This window comes from Gorilla gorilla, chromosome 3 (genome assembly GCF_029281585.2).
Source record: "Gorilla gorilla gorilla isolate KB3781 chromosome 3, NHGRI_mGorGor1-v2.1_pri, whole genome shotgun sequence".
Lineage (NCBI taxonomy): Eukaryota > Metazoa > Chordata > Mammalia > Primates > Hominidae > Gorilla > Gorilla gorilla.
In genome coordinates, this window is record NC_073227.2 from 133,200,127 (window position 1) to 133,213,354 (window position 13,228).

Sequence of the window (13,228 nt, forward strand, 5' to 3'; positions counted from 1 at the left end):
CATATTGAATTCCACAGTCACAAGCATCCTGGTCATCTCAGGGGAAAATATCACACACTTGGTACAAAGGAAATAGATGAGTTAAATATTATATATTAAATGACAAATTTATTATGATATTAGTAATTTATAATTATTAGATTGAATTATTTCCATAAAAATATGCAAATACTATTATATTGATTACAATATCAAATAATGATATTATAGCCTTAATTAACATATAAGAAAATGGCACAATTCACTTTAAATATAAGGGACAAAGACAAAATAATGAAATCCAAGGGTTTGCATATTTTGTGATTATTTTATAGGAAACAGCTAATTATTGTTGATTTTTATTTTTTATTTTTTATTGATCATTCTTGGGTGTTTCTCGCAGAGGGGGATTTGGCAGGGTCACAGGACAATAGTGGAGGGAAGGTCAGCAGATAAACAAGTGAGCAAAGTTCTCTGGTTTTCCTAGGCAGAGGACCCTGCGGTCTTCCGCAGTGTTTGTGTCCCTGGGTACTTGAGATTAGGGAGTGGTGATGACTCTTAACGAGCATGCTGCCTTCAAGCATCTGGGAAACAGCTAATTATTAAACTAAGGAAAACTAAAATTAAATATTTATTTTTCTACTTAAGAAGTGTCTTGGCCGGGCGCAGTGGCTCACTCCTGTAATCCCAGCACTTTGGGAAGCCGAGGCAGGTGGATCACCTGAAGTCAGCAGTTCGAGACCAGCCTGGACAACATGGTGAAACCCTGTCTCTACTAAAAATACAAAAATTGGCCAGGTGTGGTGGCACATGCCTGTAATCCCAGCTACTTGGGAGGCTGAGGCAGGAGAATCACTTGAACCCGGGAGGGGGAAGTTGCAGTGAGCCAAGATTGTGCCACTGCACTTCAGCCTGGGAGACAGAGCAAGACGGTGTCCAAAAAAAACAGTGAATTCTCCTCTCTGCTAGGGGAGCATTATATTTTTTGTAATTTTAGAATTACATCATTTCTGGTCACAGCTGTCTAAGCGGGCTATGATTTTGCTTCATAAAGTCTTATTGATTTTGATTATTCTTACCTTAAAGATTACATGTGTTACCATTTATCCTAATGAAATTAAGATAAAACCTGATTTTGTTACCAGCCTTTAGATTCAGTATTAGACACAGAACATTTTATAAGGATCCTTGATAAGGCTCTTACTTCCTTGTCTTATCACAGAAGTAGAATTAGAAGCTCTGTAACAAATATCCAACCCCTCCACCATTTTGATAATCTGTTTTTGGACTGGGTATATAGTAGGTGATCAATAAATGATTATTGAATGAATGAATGTAAGCCTGAATGGATGGTTCTGACTTCCTGTCTGCTTATCTGCCTATCCGTCCAGGTCTGTACATCTATTTCTGTTGGACTATATGTGAATCCTCTCAAAATAGAATTATTGTGTATTGCACTGAGTCTCATGGTTACCTCATTGAGATTGCCCATGAACTAAACTCAGTGGTGACTAGCTTAAAACACACACACACACCACCTACCAATATTTTATGACTTAAACATATATATATGTATATATGTGTATATAGATATATATAAACTCTTATATAAAAGATGATCTACTGAAAGGCGGTGGGGTATGGTGGTGGTAGTGATTTATAGATGAAATCACTCCCACGGCATTGGCATCTTGGCAGTAGCTTATTCCTCAGCTTCCCTGAACTAGGCGTGGAACTCCAGTTACTTCCCATATATCTGATACATTTAGGCTGCAACAAATTCAAGTGCTTTTCTTGCTTATTTTTCCCTTCTTTTAGAACAGAAGAAACCAGAAAAAAAATATTTTGTGAGAAAACAACAGTTCCTTACTCTGTACCACCTGCTTAAATGCAAACCAAAGGCACCCAAATGATGCAACCCAAGAGTGTGGAAGAGGCTGGCGGATGGGCTGTCACGTCTGGCTGATCTGATGTCAGAGCAGATCATGTGGTGCTCTGTGGGCAGCTGGGACTGGCCCGCCGAAAGCACATGGATTACAGTCTGAGGCTGTAATGGGAAAGTCGGTTCCTGGGCTGCTGTCTCATAGACATCAGCTTGCAGGGAAGCTGGGGGCTCTCCGAATTGCCCTGCTCCGGGGCCCCTCCTGCTGCGTGACTCACAGGCACACTGCAGACAGAAGCTGCCGCTCCCAGTAAGTGCTTAAAGAAGGTCTTTATTCAGAGCATTTTGGAAGTGGGGAGGAAGTGTTTGTGTTGATAGGGGGTGCTGGAAGCCTTTGTAAAACCCCCTCCTTGGATCTGGGCTGGGCAGCGGCGCTTTCCATGCCATTCTGGAGTTCAAAGGCAGCGCTGATGTGCAAATGTTCCCCAGCCCTGGTTTTGGTTTGTTCTCCATGTGATGTGTTTTTCTGATTTGCATTTTCTCTTTCTGTAATCGTAGGGCAGATTTTTAAGATCTGGTTAAAGTGAATTGATTTATTTCAGATTCCCAGCCCCAGAGTGGACTTGGTGTTCCCTGTATGATAAGCAGGGAGAGGGGCAAGAGGGTGGTGGCTCTTTTGGTCAGAATACTGCTTGTGTTAAGACACTGGCTGTGTCTGTGCTGGAGAAAGTGGTTGCCACCCCTTCTCTGCATTGGGTGAGTAGGTGGTGTGAGAGGAAGCGGGGGTGAACCAGCAGTAAAGAGATTTAATTAGTTTTTGGTAAACAGCAGTGCTATTAGTATGTTGCCTTTTTTTATGGTCAAAATTTATATTAAATAGTGTCAGCTGGCAGAACAGGTGCTGGCAGTGGAAGAATGATGGAGTTCTTTCTCCCTTTCCCAGCTAGTGAATTGTCTTTCCTGTATCGAAAGCCCAATTAAGGAGTAGAGAGAAATGTAACAGATACAGATTTCTGAGCAGTGTTTTTTTGTTTGTTTGTTTGTTCTTTGGCTTGGTTTTTATTTTTTATTCCTAAAAAGCACCACATTCCCACACTCATGCATCAGGAATGATTCTCACCTTGACGATGTCTTAGGTGTGGCCTTTTTGGAGAGCAAAGGAATAAATTCAATAACATCTTTCTCTTCCTCCTGAGCATATAACATTAAGTTTGCTTTAGAGACTGAAAATAAATGTGTGTGGTTGGAAGGAGATATAAAGGGGAATTTAGAAGAACAGATTGTTTATTTGCCCTGGCACTTTTCTGTGAACACTTGATAGAGTTCTAGGTCAAGGTGTATGGTGTCCCCTTGAGGGATAATAGGCAAATAATTAGGCTATGTCTTTAAGCATTGGAAAATCTTTATTTTTTAAAGGAAGAGAACCTAGTCTTTTCTATGAATCTCTGCACAAACCAGAGACTTTGGGGCCAAACACTGATTCCAGAAACACTTAGGCATTGAAGAAACTTTTGGGTGAGAAAGATGATGGTATGAATGCAAAGAAAATATGCTTAGATGAGTTTTGTCCTTTTTTTTTTTAGCCTTTTGCAGTATATGGTTTAAGTCACAGAACAACAAACAACAGAAGAGAGCATGCCCCACCCAGTGTTGTGAACATGGATGATTCCCCTCCCATTCTATTCCACTGAACTGCATAAACACTAGCGCAGAGACAGTTCTAATTCATCTTTTGAACCCTGTATGTTATAGGTACAAGCCATTTAAAATGAAGACATAGAAAAATGGAAGATCCTCCCACCCCACCCTACTTTCTCCTCCTTCCATATTGTTGAGTGAAGCTATATTCATCTTGGAAAGGGTCTGCATCACTGCTTGTAATTTTGTTAGCCATTTCTTGTAGACGAGCACGGTGTGAGGAATTCAGAGGTAGTCTTCCTGATCTGGCCCTCCGTCTCTGCCTAGACCACACCCCCTTTTTTGGCCACATGCCTAAAACTCTCTCTGAAGGGGAGTGTGATAAAACGATGCCCATCCTTGGGCACATGGATTCCTGGGTCACAAAACTGAAGAGGCCTGATTTCTCTGCAGACACACATTTCCTGCTTCTCAGGGTGAAGATACCCATTTATGGGGGTTTTAGAATTCCTTTTCTTTAACACAGTAATGTGAAAAGAAATGGAAGAAAATTATCCATTTTTCCATCTCACTCATACAACTCTGTTTAATGTCCTGTATTCTCTTCCTGTCTTTATCATCACATTAGGCTAGCTATGTTTAATGCAGAAGGGCTATCCACACTCCTTCAGATTTCTGCTTTTCAGGGAAGGCACCTGTAGTTACAGTCTTAGAACTGGACCAGACCCTATTAGGACTGATAGTTCAGCCATATTTCACAGAGGGTAAAGCTGGTCAGAGTTACACATCTGATGAGTGACAGAGTTGGGACTAGAACTCAGATTGCCTGACTGCCCAGTGCTCCTTCTGCAATCATGCAACCTAAGGAGAGAACATTTTCTTTAAAAATTAGGTGTTTTTTTCAATTTCTGGTTCTTTTTTATTTAAAATGCTGTGTAATTATTAGCATAGTAAAATGACTGTAATTTCACTGTCTTTCCCGAAGAATGTCTTGCAATAGATTGGAAAGTCAATTTTGTGTTTTTAAATTAGAGACAGGTTCTTGCTATGTTGTCCAAGCTGGACTCAATTCCTGGGCTCAAGTAATCCTCCTACCTTAGCCTCCCAAGTAGCTGGGATTACAGGCATGAGCCACTGTGCCTAGCTTTGCCTTTGTTTTTCTGTTTTTCGAGATAGGGTCTCTCTCTGTTGCCCAGGCTGGAGTGCAGGGGCATGATCATAGCTCATGTAACCTTAAACTCAGGTTCAAACAATCCTTCAGCCTTAGACTCCTGAGTGACTGGGACTACAGGTGCATGCTGCTATACTGGGATAATTTTTATTTATTTATTTGTTTTTTTGAGACCGAGTTTCACTCTTGTTGCCCAGGCTGGAGTGCAATGGCGCGATCTTGGCTCACTGCAACCTCTGCTTCCCGGGTTCAAGCGATTCTCCTGCCTCAGCCTCCCGAGTAGCTGAGATTACAGGCATGCGCCACCATGCCTGGCTAATTTTTTTTGTATTTTTAGTAGAGATGGGGGTTTCTCCATGTTGGTCAGGCTGGTCTTGAACTCCTGACCTCAGGTGATCTGCCCGCCTCGGTCTCCCAAAGTGCTGGGATTACAGGCATGAGCCACCGCGCCCGGCCCCTTAAATGTTTTTTGTAGAGATGGAGTCTTGCTATGTTGTCAGGGCTGGTCTGGAACTCCTGGGCTCAAATGATCCTACTGTGTTAGCTTCCCTAGTAGCTGGGATTACAGGCATGCACCATCACACCTAGTTCAGATTGGAAAATCTTTACAGAGAAAATTAAGTTCTGTTTTCTTAGGAAAGTAGCATATTTATATTCTTTGTGGGTCATGTGATGAGATCTCAAATACCTGATTGTTATAGTTTTCTAATCTTGGCTTTCTGAGAATGTAGACTACCCTAATTTTTTTTTTTTTTTTTTTTTTTTGAGACTGGGTCTCAGTCTGTCACCCAGGCTGGAGTGCAGTGGTGTGATCACAGCTCATGTAACCTTGAACTCTTGGGCTCAAGTGATCCTCTCACCTCAGCCTCTTAAGTAACTGGGATTATAGGCAAGCACCACTATGCTGTCTTCTACCCTAATTAATAAGGGGGATTATTGTTCAGTTATGGCAAATCACATACCACGAGAACATTTAGAAGCTTCATTCTATTTGGGTGGTTTTCTGAGTCATAGATTTTTTTTTTTTTTTTTTTGAGAAAGGGTCTGTCTGTCACCCAGGCTGGAGTACATTCGTGCAATCTTGGCTTAATGCCACCTCCGCACCCTGGGCTCAAGCCATCCTCCTATCTCAGCCCCACCAAATAGCTGGGACCACAGGTGTGCGCCACCACGCCCAGCTAACTTTTGTATTTTTTGTAGACACAGGGTTTCACCTTGTTGCCCAGGCTGGTCTTGAACTCCTGGGCTCAAGCGATCCACCCGCCTCAGCCTCCCAAAGAACTGGGATTACAGGCATGAGCCACTGCGCCTAATGTTCTTTCTTTATACAAACCTATTCATGGTGACATATTTAAAAACCATTTAAGGGGCCGGGCACGGTGGCTTACGTCTGTAATCTCAGCACTTTAGGAAGCCAAGGCGAGAGGATCACAAGGTCAGGAGATTGAGACCATCCTGGCTAACACCGTGAAACCCTGTCTCTACTAAAAAAAAACAAAAACAAACAAAAATTAGCCGGGCGTGGTGGCATGTGCCTGTAGTCCCAGCTACTCAGGAGGCTGAGGCAGGAGAATCTCTTGAACCTGGGAGGCAGAGGTTGCAGTGAGCCAAGATCGCGCCACTGCACTCCAGCCTGGGCGACAGAGCGAGATTCTGTCTCAAAAAAAAAAAAAAAAAGAAAAACAACAACAACAAAAAACCATTTAAGGCTGGGCATAGTAGCTCATGCCTGTAAATTCCAGCACTTTGGGAGGCCGAGGTGGGCAGATTACTTGAGGTCAGGAGTTCGAGACCAGCTTGACCAACATAACAAAACCTTGTCTCTACTAAAATTACAAAAATTAGCTGGGGGTGGTGGCATGCACCTGTGGCCCCAGCTACTAGGAGAGGTGAGGTAGGAGGATGGCTTCAAACCAGGAGGCGGAGGTTGCAGTGAGCAAAGATCGCAACCTGCACTCCAGCCTGGGTGACAGAGTGTAACCCTGTCTCAAAAAAAAAAAAAAAAAACCTGAAATAATAAAAACAAAACAAAGAAAGAAAGAAACATTTAAAAGATGTTTAATTCAAAATAAAATCTCAGATTAATTTTTTTCCCTGTTGAGATCAATGCTAGACCCACAAGAGATTTAAAAAAAAAAACTTGTTCATTGATAGAACAAATATATAGAACACTGCAATTCTTGCTTATGAGTATAATGAGATTTAAAAGGTAATCCAACATTATGCTGTTCCATAATGTTTTTAGAATGCCCATCTGTTAATTATTCAGTCTTATTTTGGTAAGGGTAAGACTCCCGCGTTATTTGCTTAAAATAACGCACATGTGAATAAATGTCATAGATAATTCACCTGTGTTGATGCTATTTGTAAAAGCAATAAACACAAAATTAGATTGGGTGTTGTTTAATTACAATTTTTGGAAATCTCAAATTCAATACAGAGGTCCTCTGATTATATCCTGGATATGCAATAGTCAGTTTCTACTGGTTGAGTGAGGGTATCTCTTCATTGTAGACATTAAACTGTAGTGATATATTGGGAGAAATTAGTTCTGGTGGCTTTGAGTGGTTTCAAAAAGAATAATTGGGACACTGTTTGAAACAGCCAACACTGTCTAGCTCAGAAACAAATGACTGCATGTGTGACATTTCTAAATGGTGACATCTTCAAGGAACCCTCTAAATGGTTACTTATTTTAAGCTTCAGGTTATGGAGGAAAGAAAAAATTAGGCAGGGGATATTAGTTGTTAATGGTCCTAATATGAACAGACAGAAACTACAAATAAAGATATCATTTATTTCCAAAAGATGTAACTAAGAGGAAATGCAAAAAAAAAAAAAAAATGCAAAGTTCAGTAAAGTGAATAGCTGCTGTACTAATTGTAAATTTCACTCTTTGAGGTCTTGGGTGCCTTTAACCGATTCCATTTAGGCAGAAAGCACAAGCAAATATCTCTTGTTATAAACAAAGCAACAAATTTAAGTTAATGCTAATGTGTTCACAGCCAGAGCCAAAAGTTTTTCAGGGTTATTATAACACACTGGGCTCTCAGCCCATCCATCTAAATGTCCAAAGTACACTAAAGTTATGGAGCAGCCCATTGTATATACCATCCCACATGAGAGCCAGATGCTACTGTTTACTGTGCTAGTGACTTAGCCAGATTCAACGTGAAATCTGAGATTACTGTTTGGGGTCCATGGAAGTTATAGATGGATTTTTCTGATCATGGATTTAGGCTTCTATACTTCGATCTGTTTTGATTAATGCCGATTTTTTTTAAGGACAGTCTTTTAAACCTAATTATACCCTAAACTTTAGATGGAGAGTTTCCTTGTAAAAATTGTTTTCCTTTATTGTCTTTGGACCTTGGATGTGTTGTAGGTCTTCAGTATCTATCTATCTATCTATCTATCTATCTATCTATCTATCTATCTATCTATCTATCTATCTAGAGGGAGACAGGGTCTTGTTCTGTCACCCAGGCTGGAGGGCGGTGGTGTGATCATAGCTTACTGCAGTCTCGAACTCTTGGCTTCAAGCGATCTTCCAGCCTCAGCCTCCCAGGTAACTAAGATTACAAGACTACAGGAGAGTGACAGGACTACAACCATGACCAGTTAATTTTTTAAGTTTTATTTTTCTGGAGACAGGGTGTTGTTCTGTTGCCCAGGCTGGTCTTGAACTCCTGGCTTCAAGCAATCCTCCTGCCTTAGCTTTCCAAAGTGCTTGGATTACAGATGTGAGCCATTGCACCCCACCTTTAGCATTTTTTTTTTTTTTTAGACGGAGTCTTGCTCTGTCACCCAGGCTGGAGTGCAATGGTGCGATCTCAGCTCACTGCAACCTCCGCCTCCCTGGTTCAAGCCATTCTCCTGCCTCAGCCTCCCAGGTAGCTGGGACTACAGACATGCGCCACCACACCTGGCTAATTTTTGTATTTTTAGTAGAGATGGGGTTTCACCATGCTGGCCAGGCTGGTCTCAAATTCCTGACCAGGTGATCTACGTGCCTCGGCCTCTCAAAGTGCTGGGATTATAGGTGTGAGCCACTGCACCCTGCTTTTAGCATATTTTTATTCTTTGTTTTGAGCATGGAAAAGAAGCTATGGAATTCTATTGCATGGCAACCACACTAGAAAATGTAATTATAATGCAGATTTTAAGATGATTTGGTAAAAAAACCAGTTCTGTATATATTGATTTAGAAAAAGACTATCCACTGTCTTAAGAAAATGTGGCACATATACAACATGGAATATTATGCAGCCATAAAAAATGATGAGTTCATGTCCTTTGTAGGTACATGGATCAAGATGGAAACCGTCAGTCTGAGCAAACTATTGCAAGGACAGAAAACCAAACATCACATATTCTCACTCATAGGTGGGAATTGAACAATGAGAACACCTGGACACAGGGTGGGGAATATCACATACCAGGCCTGTCATGGGGTGGGGGGAGGGAGGAGGGATAGCATTAGAAGATATACCTAATGTAAATAACAAGTTAATGGGTGCAGCACACCAACATGGCACATGTATACATATGTAACAAACCTGCATGTTGTGCACATGTACCCTAGAACATAAAGGATAATAAAAAAAAATTTAAAAAAAGAAAGAAAAAGACTATCCACTGTCCTCAGTTGGAAAGAAAATTTCATCATTCAAGACCCAGTATTATCAGATTTTGTTGACATAGTTAGATCCCTTATCCCTTAACCCTATCTGATTTGGTTTATGTCCTTTTCATCCAATTAAACTGGTTTTTGAGGAAGTATCACAAGTAATGATAATACTACCAATAATACTACCAATACTACAAAAGCAACTGTTGTAGGGGAGGAAAGATTTCTTTTCCTCATCCATTGCTAAGTTCATGGCTGAGGCACCGATAACAAAAGACAGATTAACCAGAGAAAATCATAAACCAAATTCACTTAATTAATATGTTTACATGACATAAGAGCCTTCAGAAATGAAGACCCAAAGAAACAGGTAAATTTGTACATTTTTGTGCTTAGGTTTGATGAAGAGTAGACAGTTGTGGAAAAGTATGATTGGACAAAGGAGGTATGATCTAATGGTAATAAACTGGGGGACTTAGCTAGATCTGTGTATTCATATTTGTCTCTGTGTCCCTGTGCCTTTGGAGATAAGAACATTCCTTTCCTCCATATATAGGGTGGGCACCTCTCCATGAGAGCCTTAATTACTTATTTCACAGGAAGGTCAAAGAATTGTGTTTTGGCTCACTTCAGGGGAGAAGGTCAACAAGTAACTTTTCTGCTTCTACTGCTTCCTCAAATGCCAAAGTGCCATATTTTGGGGTAGCAGGTCCTGAATCCCATCACTGCTAAATGCTGAGCACTTTCCATATGCAAGACCCTGTACTAATACTTCGTTTATTTATGGACATTTCACAGATGGTAAGATGAACTTGCCCCAAATGTGTGACTCGTCATTTGAGAATCCAGTCAGTCCAGACTTTCTAAGTCTAAGGCCTATCTCATAACCTGTTGTTACTATTTTGACTATAAATTTCTATAGAGTTGTGTAGTCTGTTTTGCTTCAGACTTCGAAAACCACTTGTGACATCTGTACCAAACACAGTGACAATGGTCTCACTGCAACCTGAAAAGCCAGTTGTCCCTGGAACAGCAGTAACACTTTCCCTACTAGCAGTAACTTTTGAAGAATCTTCAGGTGCAGCTATTTGTCTTCCATCTGTGAAACCTTTTGTTACATCTACTGGGACCACATCTGACAAGCCTCTTATTGGCACTCCAATGCAAATCAAACTTGCCCAGCCGGGCCCTGTCCTTTCACAACCAGCTGGGATTCCATAGGCAGTTAAAGTCAAGCAACTAGTAGTTCAGCAGGCTTCAGGAGGCAATGAAAAACAGGTGACCACACTTACACATTCCTCAGCATTGACCATTCAGAAATCTGGATAGAAGACGATGCCAGTGAACACCATAATACCTACCAGTCAGTTTCTTCCATCTTCTGTTCTAAAGTAAATTACTCTGCCTGGAAATAAAATTCTGTTGCTTCAAGCATCTTCTACTCAAAAAAATAAAGTAAAAGAGAATGGAACAATATGCTTCAGGGATGAAGATAACATCAATGATGTGACTTCTATGGCAGGGGTCAACCTTAATGAAGAAAATGCCTGTGTCTTAGCAACAAACTCTGAATTGGTTGGCACACTCATTCAGTCATGTAAAGATGAACCATTTCTTTTTATTGGAGTTCTACAAAAGAGAATTTTAGACATTGGTGAAAAGCATGACATTACAGAACTTAACTGTTGCTGTGAACTTGATCACCCATGCAACACAGGAAAAATTATGAAGCCTTCTAGAAAAACTGACTGCAATTGCTCAGCATTGAATGACTACTTACAAGGCAAGTGAAAATTACATCCTGTGTAGTGATACCAGGTCACACCTCAAATTTCTTGAAAAGCTGGATCAATTGGAGAAGCAGAGAAAGGATTTAGAAGAAAGAGAAATGTTACTTAAGGCAGCCAAGAGTCGTTGTAATAAAGAAGATCCAGAACAGCTGAGATTAAAGCAGAAAGCCAATGAGTTACAGCAACTGGAACTTGAACAGATACAGCATAGAGATGCTAATCTCACAGCTCTTGCAGCTATTGGACCAAGGAAGAAGAGACCACTAGAACTTGGAAGTGAGGGCTTAAAAGACAACCTTCTTGCTTCTGGGACATCCAGCCTGACAGTCACCAAACAGTTGCTTCGTCTAAGAATCACAAGAATCTGCCTCAGGGACTTGATATTTTGTATGGAACAGGAACAGGAGATGAAATATTCTCGAGCTCTATACCTGGCCCTTCTGAAGGGACCACTCCACTCTCCATCCAGATCCTTGCAATTTACTGCCAAGGAAGACACAAAGAGCATTGTTGCACTGTTCTGAAATTTCGATTCCTGGAACATAATCACCAATATGAAAGAGCAAACAATGGAAAAACATTTCATGCTCGTGGATAGGAAGAATCAATATTGTTAAAATGGCCATACTGCCCAAATCAATTTACAGATTCAACACTATTCCTATCTAAGTGACAACAATATTTTTTACAGAACTAGAAAAAGCTATTCTAAAATTCATAAGGAATAAAAAAAGAGCCTGAATAAACAAAGCAATCCTAAGCAAAAAGAACAAAGCTGGAGGCGTTATACTGCTCATCTTCAAACTATACCACAGGCTGCAGTAACCAAAACAGCATAGTACTGGTACAAAGACAGACACAGAGACGAATAGAACAGGTTAGAGAACACAGAAATAAAGTCGCAAACCTACAACCATCTGATCTTCAACAAAGCCTACAAAAATAAGCATTGGGGAAAGGATTCCCTATTCAATAAACACTGCTGGGATAACTGGCTAGCCATATGCAGAAGATTGAAACGCGACTCCTTTTTTTCACCATATACAAAAATCAACTCAAGATGAATTACGGACTTTTTTTTTTTTTTTTTTTTTTTTTTTTTTTTTTTTTGAGACAGAGTCTCGCTCTGTCGCCCAGGCTGGAGTGCAGTGGCATAATCTTGGCTCACTGCAACCTCTGCCTCCTGGGTTTAAGCAATTCTCTGCCTCAGCCTCCCTCGTAGCTGGAATTAAAAGCACCCCCCACCACGCCCAGCTAATTTTTGTATTTTTAGTAGAGAGGGGGGTTTCACCATCTTGGCCAGGCTGGTGTTGAATTCCTCACCTCGTGATCCACCCGCCTCGGCCTCCCAAAGTGTTGGGATTACAGGCGTGAGCCACCGTGCCCAGCCGAATTAAGGACTTAAATATAAAATCTGAAACTATAAAAACCCTAGCAGAACACATAGGAAGTACAATTCTAGACACAGGCTCTGGCAAAGATGTCATGACAAAGATTCCAAAAGCAATTGCAACAAAATAAAAAATTGACAAATGGGACCTAATTAAAGTAAATAACCTTTGCACAGCCAAGGAAACTATTAACAGAGTAAACAGACAACCTCCAGAATGGAGGTTTGCGAACTATGTATCCAGCAAAAGTCTATGTATCCAGCAAACGTCTAATATCTGGAATCTATAAGGCACTTAAAGCAAAAAACAAACAACCCTATTTAAAAATGGGCAAAGGAGGCTGGGTGTGGTGGTTCACACCTGTAATTCTAGCTCTTTGGGAGGTGGAGGCGGGTGGATCACTTGAGGCCAGGAGTTTGAGAACAGGCTGGCCAATATGGTGAAACCCTGTCTGTCTCTACTAAAAGCAAAACAAAAATTAGCCGGGCGTGGTGGCGCCTGTAATCCCAGCTATTTGTGGAGCTGAGGCATAAGAATCGCTTGAACCCAGGAGGCAGAGGTTTCAGTGAGCTGAGATGATGCCACTGCATTCCAGCCTGGGTGACAGAGCAGGACTCTGTCTCAAAAATATAAATGAATGAATGAATGAATGAATAAAATGCAGTTTAAATCCAATGTTTGTTTGTTGGTTTTATGTCTAGATAATCTGTCTAATGCTGAGAGTAGAGTGTTTAAGTCCTCAACTAT

At 40.9% G+C, this 13,228-nt stretch overlaps 2 protein-coding genes across 21 annotated transcripts in view; both read left to right on the top strand.

Moving 5' to 3' along the window:
• The window catches only part of ANK2 (ankyrin 2), a 678,765-nt gene that overhangs the window by 113,166 nt on the left and 552,371 nt on the right, over nucleotides 1-13,228 (top strand). For 2 of the 20 annotated variants that reach the window (XM_055385215.2, XM_063705467.1), the window contains exon 1: nucleotides 1,976-2,171. The exons of 14 other annotated variants lie outside the window; for them this stretch is intronic. The gene's annotated coding sequence lies outside the window, so the exon portion shown is untranslated. Of the gene's footprint in view, nucleotides 1-1,975; nucleotides 2,172-13,228 lie in introns of those variants that run through there. 4 more of the 20 variants (XM_063705475.1, XM_063705478.1, XM_063705468.1 and 1 more) reach the window with 3 other exon arrangements.
• LOC101134318 (transcription initiation factor TFIID subunit 4B-like) lies at nucleotides 9,118-11,921 on the top strand. The gene has a single exon (XM_063705466.1). It carries the CDS (start codon nucleotides 11,069-11,071, stop codon nucleotides 11,612-11,614), a length of 546 nt encoding a protein of 181 aa, XP_063561536.1. The 5' UTR covers nucleotides 9,118-11,068; the 3' UTR covers nucleotides 11,615-11,921.